General features: G+C 40.0%; 1 protein-coding gene across 9 annotated transcripts in view; it reads right to left on the bottom strand.

Annotated features, from left to right (window-relative positions):
• Positions 1 to 19,225, bottom strand: part of Ehmt1 (euchromatic histone lysine methyltransferase 1) — a 140,959-nt gene that overhangs the window by 78,031 nt on the left and 43,703 nt on the right. For 5 of the 9 annotated variants that reach the window (XM_060389654.1, XM_060389660.1, XM_060389659.1 and 2 more), the window contains 3 exons: positions 16,839 to 16,905; positions 12,466 to 13,022; positions 7,607 to 7,778 (listed from right to left, as the gene is read on the bottom strand). In XM_060389654.1, coding sequence (XP_060245637.1) covers positions 7,607 to 7,778; positions 12,466 to 13,022; positions 16,839 to 16,905 — 796 coding nt within the window. The remainder of the gene's footprint in view (positions 1 to 7,606; positions 7,779 to 12,465; positions 13,023 to 16,838; positions 16,906 to 19,225) is intronic. The other 4 variants (XM_060389661.1, XM_060389663.1, XM_060389656.1 and 1 more) reach the window with 3 other exon arrangements.

The following is a 19,225-nucleotide window of genomic DNA, read 5'->3' as shown; positions in this document are numbered from 1 at the left end:
ACAAAGTTTTCCTTCAATCTTCATATGCACACTGTGGCATGCCATGTACTCTCCACATCACATATACACAATAATAAACTATTTTTTAAAGGAGGAAAAAAAGAAAGAGGACAAGGAAGAAGAGGGGGACAGGCAGGCAGGCAAGCAGCTCAGGCAAATCAGTTCCAAGTTCCAGAAAGTAGAAAGGGCTGACAGGAAGCAAGGGGATAAAAAAGCAGTTAGGTATATAGGAAAACTCTCTTCCTAAGACCACCAAAGCTGTTGTTACAATGTTCAAGTGATTTGCTGCTTCAAATCAGACTTATGCCATGGCTGGCCTTAACCCTGTAAACAGACCCTACAAAGTCTGGATCAACTCTACCTTCCTCTTATGTGTCTGACAGGCCCACAGATACTCCAGGCCTCTTTGGCCCCCACCAACCTACAAAGCCCAAATAGCCAAATACATAGGCAAATGTAGAACTTCCCATCTGAGTGTCCAAAGATGATGGGCTACACAGTACAGAGGAGCACAGCAATAATCTGTAATGTCCACTTACAGTTGGAAATTAGAACTGATTTTTGGAATTAGTTCTTTTCAGGGATTGAGTTTAAGAAATACATAGCATAAAACATGTCTCAGTTATAGTTACTATTGCTATGAACAGACACCATGACCAAGGCAGCTTATGAAAGAAAGCATTTAATTGGGGGCTTGCTTATGAAAGTGAGGGGTTGAATAAGGGAGAGGGATGAGGGACAGAGAGAGGGAGAGAGAGAAAATGGGCCTGGTGTGGACTTTTGAAACCTCAAAGCCCACTCTTAGTGACATATCTCCTTCCATGAAGGCCATACCTCCTGAACCTTCCTACACAGCCTATGAACTAGGGACCAAGGATTGTCTTACTTACCTGTCCTCAAGGATGAACCATCCTGAACCATACTGCAAAACTTCCTCCCTTTTCAAAAGAATATTCCACTCTATGCACAGGCTGTATTTTGCTTATCCACCTATATACCAAATAGTTTCCACCTTCTGGCTAGAGTGATAAAGCTACTGTGAATGTCTGCTTGAAAACCCTAATTTGTTATCTCAAGTACACATCAAAGTAAAGCCATGGATTTCATGATCATACGTAATTTCTGGAGGAGCCACGAAACTATTTTCCATAACAATCTATCATTTACATCCTGGCCACAGTATACATGGGCTCTGGTGACCTTTTCATCACCAACACATTGCTTCTTCAATATTTAACATCTTAATATGTGGGGTAGTATCCTCATTTGGTTGATTTATATTTCTGCTGAGCATTCATCTGGCTGTTTATATATCACCATTAGATTCACAGGAGTGGAAGGACTGCTTAGTAGTTAAGAGCACTTACTGTTCTTCCAGAGGACACGAGTTCAATTCCCAGAACCCACATCAGAAAGCTCATAACCACATGTAGTTCTAGCTCAAGGCCCTCTTCCAGCTTCCGTGGGCACCCCACCCACACATGGCATTGACATACATATACACAAAGATGAATAAAGCAAAAATGGATCTTTTTTTTTCTTTATTAATTCCTTTGGCCTATCAGTTAAGAGAATCTGCTATTCTTGCAGAGGGCACAGGTTCAACTATAAGTACCCACATGGTGACTCAGAACCATCTGTAACTTCAGGTCAGATCCTGAGAGAGGATCTGACACCCTCTCCCAGGCTCTACAGGCACTGCAATCACATGGTGTAGACAGAAAGGGTGATGTTTTCATTGCTGTTGAGTTATAATACTTCTTCACATAACATGGAGACCAACTTCTTGCTAGAAGACAAAAGTTTCCAAATAATTTTGCTCCATTCTATGGATAAGACTTTTCTCTTTATAGTGTCTTTTGACATATAAAATTTTTTAGCTCTCAAAGTTCAATCTATCACTATTTAACCTTTTTTCTTCTTTGTTTGCATGTGCTTTTGGTTTGTATTTATGTGTATATATAAATATGTATGTATATGTATATGTATATGTATATTAGAATAGCTTACATGATGTGGTCCAGTTACTCCAACACAACAGAAGATACAAAAACCCAGTACTTGTACAGTCCACAAGAATAGATGTCTCACCTGGTCTTTAGCATATGCCAGACTCCCAAAGAATACTCTAATGTATCTCAAAGTTAAATATAATAACCACTGATATTCTAGTAGATGTTACATGATTGAAAAATTTAAAAAAAAAACCCAAATACATTGTTAATAAAATATAACAAAAACACTCGTGTCAATTATAATCCTCATTCTGAGCAGGCATGGTAGTATATGCCTGTAATCCCAGAACTCAGGGGGACAGAGGCAGGAGGATCTCTGTGAGTTTGAGGACAGCCTAGTCTACAAAGTGAGTCCAGGACAGCCAAGGCTACAAAGTGAAACGCTGTCTTGGGAAGAGAAGGAAAAAAAAAAATCCTCATTCTATAACTGGTCACATGGCCTTAGCTGGTATTTAAAACCACCTTGCCCTAAAACCCCTTCTGTATACAGTGCACCAATGTGATAATGGCTGGCCACCCCAGAAAATGAGCCATATTTGAGACTCGGTGTTAGTCTCTGCTATTGACAGAACTAGCTATAAGCCCAGTACTGGTGAGGCTGGATGCCTTCATTGATTAATTGAAGTCTATTTTACTTACTTACTGGGGCAGGGTCTCTAGTTGAGCCAATGCTCACTAATTGAGCTAATCTAGCTGGATCTGGAAACCTTGTCTCCTCCCAAGCTAGGATTATAGGAAGGTACCTGCCTGGCTTTTATGTGAGCCTGGGTTTCTGAACACCTGTGCTTATTAACATGCATGACAAGCACGTTATCCACTGAGCCATCCCCTCATTTGCTTCCCACATTCACTGCCTAGACTGTGCTCCACTGAATACACAGGGTTCCACGCTTGGGCCAACAAAGGGGTTTTCACATCTAATACTGAAAATCAAAAAGGTTAATGGTATCATGGACTTACATCTTCTTGAGATAAAAATGAACTACGGCAGATAGCTTATCTATGACTTCATATGATACTACATGCCATTTCAGGCATAAAGTGCACTGTTAGCCAAAAAGAATCTTCTCATATTCTCTGCCTGCACCAAACTCACTGCTTCAACAGGAGGAAAAGGACAAAGCTTTCTGTGATAATCATTGTAGTAATATTAAAGACAACTCTGATCCCTGTGAACAAGAGGCATACCAAAGGATGGAGTCTGAACAAGCAGAAGAGGATGGAGACTATTCCAGGACTGGATTGTCACTTTTACAAAAGTGTAGCTCCCTCTGTACCACACTAATGGTGGCTTTACATGCCTGTTTAACTTCTGGCATTTTCCCAAAAGCCTGCTGTAACACCCTCAGAGTTGAGCTTCTCCATGCCAGAGACAACAGAAGGTACACCAATAATGGCAATAAGGTAAGATGGCAATGCAGGGACATACTTCTCTCTGGGAAACACAGAGCCACAGAAACTCTAGCTTCTTCTCCATCCTAGGAGGTGGGACAAGCCCTGAAGTATCAAAAAAAAAAACAAAACAAAAAACAAAAAAAAACCTTGGGCTACAGAAGAAATTGTAATCAGAGAACCAAATCATGTCAGCCAACTGCTCAAACATATTACATTTACATTTTGAAGCTACTTCAAGAGATGCAGACTAAAATGCCAACTATCCACTGACTTATGGGGAAAGAAGAAAACCTAAAGGAAAGAACAAGAAACAATAAATGGAACACATTTGTGCCTGATGAACAGAGTATCTTGTTTTTAAAAGTTCTTATCAAAAAATAATGAAAACACTTTAACATAAAGATATCATAGTGCGTAACAGAAACACTGACTTTTAACATTCCTTACTTATACAAGTCTAAGTTTACACAACTCTAAAAACTGTCAGGTTTAGTTGTTCAAAACAAATAACACAGTGATAGATAGGCAAAAGTAAAAATGTGAAGTAACTGCCATGCTTCAATTAGAATACTGAGAGGCCCCTAGAAGCAACTAATATTAGTCAGTGAATGAAAAGAAGATGAACCTCAGACATCCAGTCCAATCACAAGATCTTCAAAAAGTGATGGGTCATACCCAAAGACTGGAAATAATGCAGTTGAATGGTAGCCATGACCGGCCAAACCTATGGTAATTCAAGTAGTAAAATAATGATAATAGAATACAGCCTAGAGATTAATAAGAGAGTTTACAAATTGCTATGGCTTGTTTCTTTTGGTTTGCTTGTTTTTTAGACAAGGCCTCAGGTTGATCTTGAACTAGCAATCTTCGTGGCTCAGCTTCCTAAGTGCTGGGATTAAACGCTTTGCCCCACCAGTATAGAACCTGAAGATCTCCAAAAGCCACATGTTAAAGGATTAGTATCTAGCGTGATGCTATTAAGAAGGGAAGAGTCTTTATGGGACCCATTGAGTTCTTCAAATCACCGAAGGCATGACTTCATATGATACTACATAGCTTATTCAAATCAGTAGGCTCCAAGTTCAGGGAGAGACTTTAGATCAAAAAATAAGGTAGAGGATAATGGAGAGACAGCTCTGTAAAAATACTTGTTACGCTTGCAGAGGTTTTTGGTTCCCAAAACCAACAAGTCAGCTCAAAATCATCTGTAGCTCTAGTTCCTTGAGATCCAAGGCCTTTTCTGGCCTTCTTGGGCACTGTAGGCACATGGTGCAAACATGTAGGCAAAACACTCATACATAAACAAAATTGTAAAATAAAATCTTTTTAAAAGGTAGAAAACATAGACATATAACATAGAATAAACCCACTAAAATCTGTACATCTAAAGAAACTAATCAAGAGAAAGGACCCTGACTAAAATGCTCAATCCCCATCCTGAAAGGCAAAGAGGATGGACATCAGAAGAAGAAGAAAACAGGAAACAACCTAGGAACCTGCCACAGAGGGCCTCTGAAAGCCTCTGCCCTTCAGACTATCAAAGCAGATGCTGAGACTCATGGCCAACTGTTGGGCAGAGTGCATGGAATCTTATGTAAGAAGTGGGAAATAGTAAGAGCTGGAGAGGATGGGAACCATACAAGGAGAGCAACAGAACCAGAAAATTTGAACACAGGGAACTTCCCAGGGACTCATACTCCAACCAAGGACTATTCATGGAGATAACCTAGAACCCCTGCACAGATGTAGCACATGACAGTTCAGTGTCCAAGTAGGTTACATAGTAATGGGAAGAGAGACTGCCTCTGACATAATCTGATTGGCCTGCTCTTTGATCACCTCCCCCTGAGGGGAGAGCAGCCTTACCAGGCCACAGAAGATGACAATGCAGCCACTCCTGATGTGATCTGATAGACTAAGATCAGAAGGAAGGAGAAGAGGACCTCCCCTATCAGTGGACTTGGGGAGGGGCATGCGTGAAGAAGGGGGAGGGAGAGTGGGATCGGGAGGGGAGGAAGGAGGGGCTTATGGGGGGAAACAAAGTGAATAAAGTATAATTACTAAAAAATAAAAATTTAAAAAAAATTTTAAAAAGGTAGAAAACAATTAAAGAAACTCAATGTCACCTTCTAGCCTCCACACATATAAACACATATTTACAAATACATACAAACGAACAGCTTGGCAGGGGAAAAAAAAGTACTTCCTCCATCAGAAAGGTAACTAGCAGACAAAAAGAGAGAAATGGAGATAGAAACTACCAAATGGCCTGACCTTAAATGACCTTTGCTTCTGAGGACAATCTAGGGAAAAGGCAACTTTATAATGTTTGGCCCAGACACAATGACAGACCAACAAATCCGGACTATAATTTGGCCTATAACCCAAACTCGATCTGGAGAAACACTAGGTAAACTACACTAGACAGATTGCACAAAACAGCTAGATTGTGCTTTCCAATTCCATAGTTAGGGAAGACAAAGAAGGCTGGGATTATATAGATTAAAAGAAACTAGCACAACATAGCAAGCAAATGGTATAAAATCTAAGACTGATTTGTTTGATTGTATTAATAGAAAACAGGCAAAAATTGGACAATGTATTAACATTAAATAAAAATATCACAGTAAAACTGACTTCCTGATTTGGATTACTACATAATACTTACTCAAAGAATGCCCTTAGTTTTAGGGACATTACGCCATTACCTCTAGGAAAAACAATTAGGAATTTTGAAGTACAAGTCTGTAACTAGCAACTTATGCTAGTGGTTCAGAAAAAAACAAAATAAACACTAGAAAGAGTTTGCCTAACTATGTCTTTGAATAAAAGGTATGAAAGACACACTGGAATCCTTTGTAGTGTCCACAACTTTGCTGAAAATATGAAATTGCTTTAAATTCAAAAGTATTAGTTGTTCATGGAGGTACAAGCAAGCCCCATCCCATACTCAGGAAGCTGAGGCCATAGAAAAGAGTGTTCAAGGCCATCCTAAGTACATAGAGAGGAAAAAGGGGAAAGTAGAAAGTAGAAGAGGAAAGGTAAACAAAGGAGACCAAAAGAGGAAGGGAAGAAAACAGACTGTTTTAAAAGTGGGGAAAAGGGGGGCTAGAAAGAGGACTCAAGGGTTTAAGAGTACTTGCTGCTCTTGTAGAGGATCCAGGTTCAATACCTAGCACTTACACAGCAACTAAACCACCTGTAACTCTAGTTCCAAGGGATCCAATACTCACTTCTGGCTGCCATGGACATCAGGCATGCATGTGGTGGTCCAGACATACAGGCAAGCAAACACTCATATATAGAAATAAATGTATGTATGTATGTATGTATGTATGTATGTATGTATGCATGTATGTATGTATGTGTGTAAAAAGAAGACCAGTGGACAGGTTTATTCTAAAATAAACCTTCCAAGTCAATAACACTCAACTAAACAAACCCTTTCCAAACTAAAATTCACTACTGGTTCATGACAGAAGGAGTAGCTTATCTCCTCAGAGTACTATATGCACATATGCCATGCAAACTAGTGAAGGAAAAAAAAAAAAAAACAGCCAGGTTGAGTTTGAGGCATACCTCATGCAGAGACATAGAGAAGACCTATGAAATCTCCTGTGGGGCCTCCTGTGCTATCCCACCTCCAATAAAATACTCTCAATTTGGGGCTGAAAAGATGGCTCAGCAGTTAATCATGTATAGTTCTTGCAGAGTGTCAAGTTTGAGTTTCAGCATCCAGGTCAGGTAACTCAAAACTGTCTATAATTCCAGTTCTAGAGGACCAAATTCCCTTTCTGGCCTCCTTCAGCACCCTTACTCAGGTGCACATATCCACACACAAACATGGACGTAAGTTTAAAAAGTGAATAAGGCACATAGTAAGCCCAGAAGAATGAGGAGAAAAGTCCAGTTGTAGCTGGTAACAAAGTTAGAGCCCTCTGTACACGTTAGCGCCTCATAGAAATTCAGTCTTCAACTCACATCTCATAAGATTTTACTAAGAAACATAATGTTTACCTCGAGATTGAAGGCAAGCCAGGCAAGCAAAATAGGTGTCATAAAAATCTGACAGCAGAGGGTTTCTTAGCCATGCAGGAATATCACTTATTTCCAAAAGTGGCCAGCATTGCACTGCCTGGAGAGCAACAGGCTCAAGACACACATTGGGGTTAGGGTGGGGGACTGACTGCATTTACCTGTCTGGGACTTTGTGGTGGCCATGTAGCACTGGTTCTGAGGTAGTGACTGGTGGAGGGCTGGGAAGGTTGGTAAAAGCTGCTGTCGTCCACATTCAGAAATGTTTCTGTTCACATCCTCTTTTGGTTCCTTATGGTCTTGAACTTCTCTGTGGTCTTTGTTAGCTGCATGCTTCAAAACAAAGATAAGTAATTAAAAAGGCTGCAGAAGCAAATGATAACTAAAGTAACATGCATCCAAAATTCTCCTTAATTCCCATTTACTGATAAAAAGGCCATGGTGGAGGAAGGTAGGAAGTCTACACAAATTCACAAAGTACAACTATTAGTATAGAAGGACCTAACTCTAGAACACAGGAGTAAAATTTCTAGTCCCACTATCCTCTGTTGGATCAGGTATGAGAGCTGATTTCACAGTTTAAATGTATCTCTAGTAAACAGGTCACTTAATTATTCCCCTTTCACACTAATGATAATTTCATTCCAGATACCAACTGAGGAGAGTGGGAGGAGGGTGGAGACATGCAAAGATAATTCTAAGGGATGGGTGATTTAAGGCTAAGCTAGATCTCTCCTGGGCTGCCTTGACTCTTGTTTTTCCCAGATAGAGTTTCTCTGCATAGCCTTGGCTGTGTCCTAGACTTGTCTTGTAGACTAAGCTGGCCTCAACCTCACAGAGATCTGCCTACCTCTGCCTCCCTGACTGCTGAGATGACAGGTATGTGCCCAGCTGCTGCCTTGACTCTTAAGAGTGGTGTTAAAGGGCAGGCCCACTTCCCAATCTCCTTAACTGGTTTTAAGTCTAGCTTCCTGTAAAGTAGTTACCTGTGATACCAGTAACAGTGCCCCATATTTAACACTCCTGCCCTTTCTCCAAACTGCCTTTACACTACTAACCGTCCCCTCTGTCTATGCCTATAAATTCAGCGATGTTTTGAAGATAGTCTCATCTTTCATTTTAAGCCACATACAATTGAGCTTGAACTAAATTTTACTGTGCAACCAAATAACCGCCTAATAATGTAAGACATTCATAGACAAGTCTTTCTTTAGTTTATATGGTTTCTGTAAACACAGGATATCCACATATGAAACAACAACAAAAAAATAACGCCAGGTATGGTGGTCAGGACTTTAATCCCAGCACTCTTGAGAAGCAGAGGTGGGTGAATGTAGGCCAGGGCAATACAGTGAGACCCTGTCTTTAAAAAAGGAGTGGAGCAGGGCGCAGTGACGCAAAGGTAGGCTGATCTCTGTGAGTTCAAGGCCAGCCTGGTCTACAAAGCAAATCCAGGATAGCCAAGGCTACACAGAGGAACTCTGTCTCAAAAAAAAGAGTGGGGAAAAGAAGAAGAGGACTGGAGAAATGTCAGTGGTTAAGAATACAGGCTGTTCTTACAGAGGATCCTGCTTTGATTCCTAGTACTCACAAAGGAACTCACAACCATTTCTAACTCTAGTTCAAGGGGATTTTAACACCGTCTTGTGGCCTATGTGAGCACTGCATTCACATGGTGCACAACCATGTATGTAGACAAAACACATAAAAGGTTAAAAAAATGTAAAGGAAGATATATGAATATCTTAGCTGGATGTTGTGGCACACTCCTTTACTCCCAGCACTGAGGAGGCAGAGACAGGTGGATCTCTATGAGTTTCAAACCAGTCTGGTCTACACAGTAAGTTCCACGACAGTCCAAGCTCTGTAGAAAGACCTTGTCTCAAACAATTAAGTAAATGAAATAAAATAAAAAGTAAAAATAAAGAGGAAGAGAAAGAGATAGAAGGAGACTTCTTACCTCATACCATATACAAGAATATACAATCCACATCACATTGTCAGGTTCAAGAAAGTTCAAGTTAAATCATGACAAGGTACTGACATAGACAAGCAAACAGCAGCAGCAGCAGCACAAATGCTGGCAAGGACATCAGAAACCAGGTAGCTCCAACAATGAAGATGGCTTGTGAAGTAATGGAGCTTGTCACCAAGCCTGACAACTTAAAATCAATCCCCAGGACCCACATTGTGATAGAAGAGGGCCAAGTCCTGAAAGTTGCTACATATGCACAATATACATGCATATAAGCACTCACTTATGTACAATAAATGAATAAGTAATAAAATAAAATCTAATTTTAAAACTTTTTAAATGTTATTACTGCAAAGGCTAGAAAAGGCACATGTATATCTTAACATTATTTTTGAAGCTTCCTGTTAACTTCTTGGGTTTTTTTCTATTAGCATATTTTAATCTATTAACTATTTTTAACAATCTCAGATTTTTCCTTTCACTAGTAGCATGTTTTAATTATACCTAATGGTAGGATTCATTATGATACTTCATACATGTACATCATGTATTTTGAGTATATTCACTCTTCATTACTCTCTTTCTGTTGTTTTGTTTTGTGGTAAGATCTCTCTGTGTATCCAGAGCTATCTTAGAATTCACATCCACCCACCCGTCTCCTGAGTGTGCTGAAATTAAATGAGTATACCACCAATCTCTTTTTTTTTTTTTCTTATACATTTATCACCAATTATATTCAGGTGTGTCAGTCTGAATGTGGTTATGTGGCAATCTATGCAGATATATGAGGCAGCCAGAAGCATCATGGAACTAAAGTTACAGGTAGTTGTAAGCAATTTGATATAGATGCTAGAAATCAAACGAGGGTCCTCTAGATGAGCAGCTGAGACACAACATCCTTGTGCTCACAGATGCACTAGGGAAACCAGGAATGTTAAGCACGCGGGGTTGTCCCTTCAAAGAGATGTACAATCTGTTTTCAGTCCAAAAACCTGGAAATGGATGTGGTTAAAGGCCTGGTGACCTCTATGCTATCTGTAGAGCCAGGCTACCCATGGCTCCCCAGACTGTTTTATCTTAGACTCTTCCTCCCTAGACCTTTATCTGAATCACTGTTTCTCAATCAATAAAATCCATCTTTATGGAAGATGTCACATGTACTTTACAAATGGAGCAGAGGTAGTAATAGCCTAGTGACCTCTGTGCTACCTGTATAGCCAAGCCATACATACAGACTCTTCTGTTTATAAAGCTAGCCAAGCTGGTAAAAGGGAGGGGGGGGCAGCCAAGATGACCAGCAAGTGTCCCATAAAGTTGAACCTACATGAACGCCTGGCCAAGAAGGCAGAACATATGGTGACTGTGGGACTCCATACTGCAAGGTGAGCAGATGGTAAGTAGACATACCCTATACCCAATGCATCAAGTATGGATACACACATTACTTGGACCATCTGAATCACTACCACAAAGATAAAGAAAAGTACTCTGGAAAAAGCAAACATGAATAAGAGCTGCTGCAGCCAAACAAAACTCCTCTGAGGAATCAGAATTCCAAAGAGATTGTGGAAGAATTGTAAAATCTCTCTATACCCAGCCATGCATTTATCCACCTATCTTCATGACTGGCTGTATGTGTATGGGTGTGTATGTATGTGAAAGGGAAGGAGTCTGTCTGACTGTCTATATTATATGTCAAAATTAATAATACTAGATTTTGTAACCCAAATACTTCTCTACCTGATTTTTTGATAGAGTGTCTCTCAACACAACCCAGAGCTTAATGATTCAACTAGCCTTGGCTAGCCAGCATAACCTAGATTTCCTCCTGTTTCCACCCCCGTGTCACTAGGATTACAAGCATGAAACGCTACACCCAGCTTTTATGTGGGTACTGGGAGTTTGAACTCACAAACACTTTACCACTGGCCACCTCCTTACCCATAATCAGTATACCATGCGGGGTAAGATGAAATATGAGTCGGGGATGGTGGCACATAACCACAACTCCAGAATCTAGAAGGTAGTGGCAGGAGTATAAGGAACCTGAGTTTGAGTCCTGCCTGGACTAAGTAAGGCCCTATAGCAAACCAAAAACATAAATAATACATAACTTTTTTGAGAAATTAAAACACTAACCAGAAACATCAACATAAAGGACAAAACATAAAGGACTAAAGCATGGAGCATGAAATAAAAAACAGGCAAGAAACACAAAGACACACTGATCACACACAAGGGATTTTATAGGAAGGAAATTAACAACCACATATTATATATTACATGTTTCTGGAGTTGACATCACAAACCCACAGACTGGCAGAGTCTTGGGGGAAAGTTCCAAGCATGAAGCCCTGAAGGCCAGAGAGAAAATAGCAAATGGTCTGCACATAAAGGGCACTAGAAATCACAGGAATGTGATCATGAATGTAGAATCTACCCAAGCTAAGTCCACAATCAGAAAACAAAGTAACTACTACAGACACTTTGAAAACATGCATCAAACGCATGTCCTGTAATACAGATTGAGACAAAGAAGTCCACCAAGCTGAGTATTATGGGAACCACTGCTTTCACTCAGTGCTAGAGCCCAGAACTCATCTTGTTCTCAGTAACCCTAAACAATTCAAGACTTTCAGAAACGGCAGAAGAGAAAGTAATTTTCAGCCAGGCGGTGGTGGTACACATCTTGAATCCCAGCACTCAGGAGGCAGAGGCAGGCAGATCTCTGTGAATTCGAGGCCAGCCTGATCTACAGAGTGAATTCAAGAACAGCCAAAGCTAACCAGAGAACTTTGTCTTGGCGGAATTAAAAAAAAAGAAAGAAAAAAAGAAAGAAAAAAAAAAAAACAAAACCGTTTTCCTGACAGAGCCTGACCCATCTTCACAGAGCAAAAAGAATCCTTCAGGAAAAACCTTAAAAGAAGGCTCTGTTGCTCATGTATCTAGACTACTGTCATCAACTGGTTTTTCCCTTTCTTGCACGAAAGTCTATTTTTTTTTCATTAATGCAAAGGAGAAAGAGAGAAAAGAAGACAAAATTACCAGGCCCAGGATGGACTTCGGCATGGTCTTGCGTGCCCTGTGAACCCTGACATCAGTGCCCGAGGCTGTAGGCTTTTTGTCCTCTGTGTCTGCACTCCCTTCCCCAGGCACAGTAGGTGCTGTGGTTGGTATCTGAGGAAGTGTACTTGGAGTCCTGCATTTACTGGCTCCTCCAGGAAGAGTTTTTGAGGCATGACCAGGAAGCGAGGAGGCTAGCGTGTTGGGAGTCCTCAAAGGCTGCCCCTGCAGGGCTGCTTTATTTAAGAAATATCCATTGCTGCCAATGACAGAAGTCTGTATGAAGTCGTCAGCTGTGACATGGTTTTGCTTCCCCACTTCTGTGTCTCTTTCTGAAACCCCATTTTCCGCCACCCGAGATGCTCTGTTGGTACCTTCCTGTGGGCTAGCTCTTGTGTTCTCCTGAGTATGTTTGGGTACATTTGGATGGCTGGTATCACCACTCTTTTCACAAGACCCATTTGTTTCTCCATCTGCAGCCATAGGAGTCTCTCCCGCCTGTTTCTCTGTGGAACCTTCATCAGCAGCCATAGGTGTATCTGTGAACAGAGGAAAGAGTGTCACAGCTGCTGGGACCCATAAATCCATATAACTATCATCATAAATTACATTTTTTTTTTTTTTTTTTTTTGCTAGCATACATAGAGCTGTCTACAGCTCTGGGGTGTAGCTCAGTAAAACTCTTGCCTATGCAAGGCCCTGGGTTCAATTCTTAGCACGCACACACATAAACACACCAACAACAGCAATAAAACACATCTATCTACAAAATTCATTTTATCTTATATACAAACCAACATTTAAAGTCTGTTAGATTAAATGCAAATTTATTTTTTGAAACATTAATGTTTGGTTAAGTTTGAGAAGTTGGCCTGCTTTTTAAAAAGGCTGTTGGAGGTTTAAAACAAAGGGGGGGTAGGACATTCAAGGATTAAGAGAACTTATTGTTCTGAAAAGGACACAATTTTGGTTCCCAATTAAGCAGTCCAAGAGATTTAATTCCCTCTCCTAGCCTCTGAGGTCACCTGTACTTATGCCCACATATCCAGCTTAGACAGGACTTTCGAAGCAACATTACAGAAGCACAAAGGAAAATTTTAGGAAAGACGATCATACTCAGTACATTTTGGACTGCATGTCTTCTCTTAGCCAGACTCCTTTGGGTATTCTATCATGGCCAGAACAATAAGAAATTAAGAGCCTTCTTGATTTCAAGAAGATCTACCAAGAGGCTGAAGTAGACTCATGATCACACCCCTGAAAGCAGAAGACACTCCAGTGACATGTAAGGCTTACCCTTTACCACCCTATCTTCAGATCTCCTTTTCACTGTACCATGTGCTGGGGAAAAGACCTCTAGCAACTCTTCCAGAGGATTCAATTCCCAACACCTACAGAGCAGCTCATAACTGTCTGTAACTCTAGTCTCAGGGAATCCAATGTCTTCTTCTGGCCTCCATGCAAATGTCACACATGTACAAAGACATACATTGAGAAAAGTCACATGAAGTTAAAAAAAATTAACTGTTTAAAAAGAAATTAAGCTATGTAGACTAGGCTAGCCTCAACTCATAAACATCCATACCCACTTGTTTCTCCTTCCCATGTCCTGAAACTAAAATGTATATACCACACTATGTCTAGCATCTAATTTCTTATACTACAACAACAACAACAACAAAAAAAAACCCTGAATTGACAGGTAATATAATCTCAGGCTAAAAATGCCTATAAGCAAGCAGTCCTTGCCACAAAGTCACACTTAACTAAAAGTTAATGAATCAACAATCTTAAATAACAAATAAATAAATAAGAGAGAGAGATAAGCCAGGTATGGTGGCACATGCCTCTAGTGCCAGCAGTTGGGAGGCAGAGGCAGGCAGATGTCTGAGTTCGAGGACAGCCTAGTGTACAAAGTGAGTTTCAAGATAGCCAGGGCTACAAAGAGAAAACCAAAAAGCCAAGCCAAAGCACCTACTTTTAAAACAAATAACCAGATTCAATATACCTAATCCACCCACACCGCATTCAAAATACCCATCATCCAATCAAAACTAGATGTGCAAAAAGGCACAATGTATAAAGAAGGCAGCTGTCAGGCATTCAGAGGTAACTGGTAAAGTGCTTAAAGGGAAACATATATGTGAGGTATCTACCTACCCAAACAGACCTACAGAGATGAGAACCTACTATATGAAGAAAACTGCCATGCAAAGAAACTGATAGCAGATCAGACAAAGCTCAAGATGGAGATCCCAAAGACACAGACTAAAGAATCTACACCAAAAGGGGGGAAGAAAGAAAACAAAACAAAACAAAACACCTAAAAAGCAAATGAGCTGAAACTTAAGTGAACAGTAAAGCATGTTACATGCTTGGAGAAAGAAAAAAATATATATGTAATATATATATATATGAAAGAGTTAATAGCTTTTCAAAACTACACATCAAGCGAGGTAAGCACAAACACCCCAAACCAATGCACAACATAATCAATGTGTATAAAAATTAGGGCTAGCTAGATGTGGTGACACAGGCCTTTAATCCTAGTATCTGTGAAGGAGAAGCAGGTGGATCTCTGTGAGTTCAAGGCTAGCCTGGTCTACATAGAGTGCCACACTAGCTAAAACTATATATTGAGACCCTATCTACAAAAAAAAAGAAAAAGAAAAAAAAAAAAAAAGAAAAAAGAAAAACAGTGTGGGAGAAGGAAAGAAATAAAAATATAGTTACGAAAATTATGCATCACATAAAAAAGATAAATACAGATACCTATTTCAAATTAAGCTATTAGTAAAACAAAAAACAATGGAACATCATCTTTAAACTGCTCAGGGAAAACCTACTAATTTAGGATTATTGCGGATGCCATTCTTTATGTGTGTCAGACAATGAGAGCTGAGATTAATCACTGTGCTGATATGTGTACGTGTCAACTTGACACAATCTAGAATTACATGGGAATAGAATCTTAAAAAGGAATTCTCTAGATCAGGTTGGCCTGTGGGCATGCCTGAGTGTCTCAACTGTTAATTGATAAGGGAAAGCCCAGAGCATCATGGGTAGTTCCATTACATAGACAGGGCTCTGGAGTGTGTCCAAGTACAGAAAGCCAGCTGACAGCCAAACAAGCAGGTGGGAGAGTTGTGTTTGTTTTTCTCTGCTCTTGACCACAGATGTGATATGACTCGCTGTTTGAGTTCCTGTCCTGACTTTCGAAAAATGATAGTCAATAACTTGAAATCTAAACCCTCTCCTCCCTTAAGTTGCTTTTTGTTAGTGTGTTTTATCACAGCAACAAAAATAAAACCAGGACAACTCACTCAGAGAAAAGAAGAAGACTAAAACTCACTGCTCTGTAGACAAGCTCAATAACAAAGTAAGAAAAACCTATCATGCAAATCAAAAACAAAAGAAAGGTTGTGTGTGTAAGAAAGAGGCAGAGAGGGAGAATTTGGAAATCCAAAGACTGTGTAGGATCCCTTGGAGCTACAGCAGAAGATAGCTATCAGCCATCTAACATGAGTGTTGGAACCAAACTCCAGTTCTGTGGAAGAACAGCAAGTGCTTTTAACCAACAAGCCATCATCCACCCAGCCCCAAACCTATACTTCTTGCAGAACAGCTTGTTTCCTGGTATCACCCTCACCCTAACCTTTCAACATGCTGGAAACCTCTTCTATGAACTCCAAGTTTCTACTTCACTTTGGTCAGAATGTCATATAAACAGAGTCACATAATGGGGCAATGATGGTGCATGCCTTTAATACCAGCACTCTGGAGGCAGAGGCAGGCAGAACTATGAGTTCAAGCCCAGCCTCTACTACAAAGTGAGTTCCAGGACAGCTAGGGTGACAAAAAGAAACCCTGTCTTGAAAATAAAAAACAACCATAAAAAGGACACACAGTATGTCCTTTATATCTGGCTTTCTTAATTTTGCAAAATACAATTACACTATGTTCAGGTTGTTGCAGGAACCACACAATTAACCTATGGTATGTATCACAGCTTGTTTATCCAGTGTTATCAGCTGGAGACTGGGTACATGTTCCAGCATCATAAATAGAGATACTACAACTGTTAGTGTGATTAGTCACTTTTTATTTCCAGGTGCACTTTAAAACAAGAATACAGATGATACTTGCTTTTCATAGTTGGTTGAGATTTTTCTTTCTCTGGCACATCTTTTGCAAGTGTATGTCTGTCTGTGTTCATGTGCATGCATGCCAATTCAGGAATGAAAGAAATTATTAATTATACTGCAATCCTAGGAAAATTCCAAGAGAGTGAAAAGGCTGGGAGAGATAATAAAAAGGGTGCATGCAGCAAAGGCCCTGGGTGAACTGGTCCTTACCTTCCCTTAGCAGATCAGATTTCATGCAGCAATCCTGCTTGGTCTCTTGCTTGGCCAGAACTGCCTGCTGGGGTGGGGAGAAAAAATAAAATAAAAAATTGGCATCAACCAGGATACATCAGGGGCATCTTCAAATCTAATCAGTTTACAAAGGTCATCATTTTTCCCAATAGGGTTTAGCACAATCACCTCCAGGAAAGAGAACTAGCATTCAGAAAACAGTCCACAAGAAGAGTATGCCAAGCCTGAACAACCCTCTTTTTTGTTTTTCAAGACAGCTTTATTCTATGTAAACCTCCTGTCCTGGAACTCACTCTATAGACCAGGCCGACCTCTTAACTCACAGAGATCAGACAAAGCTCAAGACGCTCTACCTGCCCCTCCTGGAATTAAAGGTGTGCACCAACACTGTCCAGCACCTGGACAGCATTCTTTTTTTTTTTTTTTAAGATTTATTTATTATTTATACAACATTCTTCCTGTATATCATATCTTATTATAGATGGTTATGAGCCACCATGTGGTTGCTGGGAACAGCCAGTGCTCTTAACCTCTGAGCCATCTCTCCAGCTCTGAACAGCATTCTTAAGAATGTGTTTATATCCTGCTTACATAATCAGAAATCTGAAATGCTTTTACTCTATTACAGCAATTTACTTTGATATGCAACTATTCTCTTTTCACTTACATTAAAATTCATTTTGTTAACTCTTTTTAAGTATTTCAAGTGCCTAACACCTATCAAAAAAAGTTACAGCAAGGGTGGAGGTTGAAAAGATAGTTCAACGGTTAAAAGCATGTGCTGCTCTTCCAGAGGACAGAAGTTTAGTTCTCAGCATCCCATGAGGTGGCTTATAACTACTCTAAGTGCAGCTCCTGGGTGATCCAATGTCCTCTTCTGGACACCAAGGATAATACACCCAAGTACCCATAACTATACCTAACCATACACATATCTGCATAATTAAAAAAAAAATAGGTATGGTGTGTGACACACATTTTTAATCCCAGCACTCAGAAAAAAGAGAACTGAGTAAGTTCAAGGCCACCCTGGTCTATAGCAAGTTTCAGGCCAGCCAATACTACACAGTGAAACTCTCTCAAAATAATAACTTTTTTTAAGCTGTAGAAATGGGTAAATAAGAAAATTCAATTGGACACTTAAATTACTATCTATTTGAGCTTAAGTATACACCATGTAGACGGATATATTATAGTTCCAAGGACTTGAACACCTACACTCCTCCTGAAGTTTCAAACTTAAAAAAAAAAAAAAACAACCTTCAACTTGTAGAACCTAAAGGAATAAATGACCCCACCACCATACTTTGGATAATTTCCAGAATATTTCCTGCAAAGACCACCTAAAAGTTTTCTTAGAACATCAATGAACCTTCAGCTCACTGCTAATTCTACTTTACCTGACTGCCAAGAACAGACTCTTCTTTGCACTCAGTCTTTGAAAAAAAAAAAAAAAAAAAAACAACAAAACAAAACAAAACAAAAAAAAACTCCTGCTGTTCTCCTCCCTGGAATCAAGCACCTGCCATTCCCAGTGCTTCCCAAATATTCCTCTTGAAAAAACTGGTTATCCTCATTATACCACCAGAGACTGTGTCCACTAAAAGACACCACTTCCTCCTTCCCATCCCAAGCTAGTCCACCACTTTTCCAAGAAGGACCTAACAGAGGGTTTTAGGATAGTCTAAGAACACTAAAACCAGGGTTTTTCTTCAAGTGTTTTCACAGACACAGGGAAGAGGTGCTAATGGAATTCAACGTTCCTGCTCCTGACCTACTGGAAAAGTAATGGATGCTTACAGCCATCTTTGCCAATCCCTTGGGAGTACAGGTCAGTCAGGACCACTGAGTACAAATCCAGTCCCATGGAAAATCTCAGTAGACACATATGTCTTGTTCCACACCCGTCAATCTCAACTCAGAGTTCTGAGACCAGACCAACTAAATGTGGTTTTACATCTTCAAAGACTGGTGAACAGTGACAGCATTGACAAAAGACAACATACTGATTATTACGTTGACGGGATCTAAAAATCAGCAAGAAACAAGCCTTTGGACATGACTATGAAGAATTTTCTAGATTAGGTTAACTGAGGTAGTAGACAGTTACCTCTAATTGTTAACTAGACACAACTGAGAATTACCAGAGAAGAGAGGCTAAATTAAACATGAGATTGTTTTCACAGTCCAAGAATGGAGTCATAAGAAGGGACTTCTGAGTGCTTGTGAGAAAACTCCAAGAAAACAAGGCAAGAGTAGAGTGACCTCAATTTCTTCAAAAAACACAAAATGGAGCTGGAGAGATGGCTCAGAGGTTAGGAGCACTGGCTGTTCTTCCAAAGGTCCTGAGTTCAATTCCCAGCAAC

The sequence above is a fragment of the Meriones unguiculatus genome, chromosome 8, assembly GCF_030254825.1.
Source record: "Meriones unguiculatus strain TT.TT164.6M chromosome 8, Bangor_MerUng_6.1, whole genome shotgun sequence".
Lineage (NCBI taxonomy): Eukaryota > Metazoa > Chordata > Mammalia > Rodentia > Muridae > Meriones > Meriones unguiculatus.
Note: the sequence above shows the minus strand (reverse complement) of the source record. Positions and strands in the feature narration are given on the sequence as shown.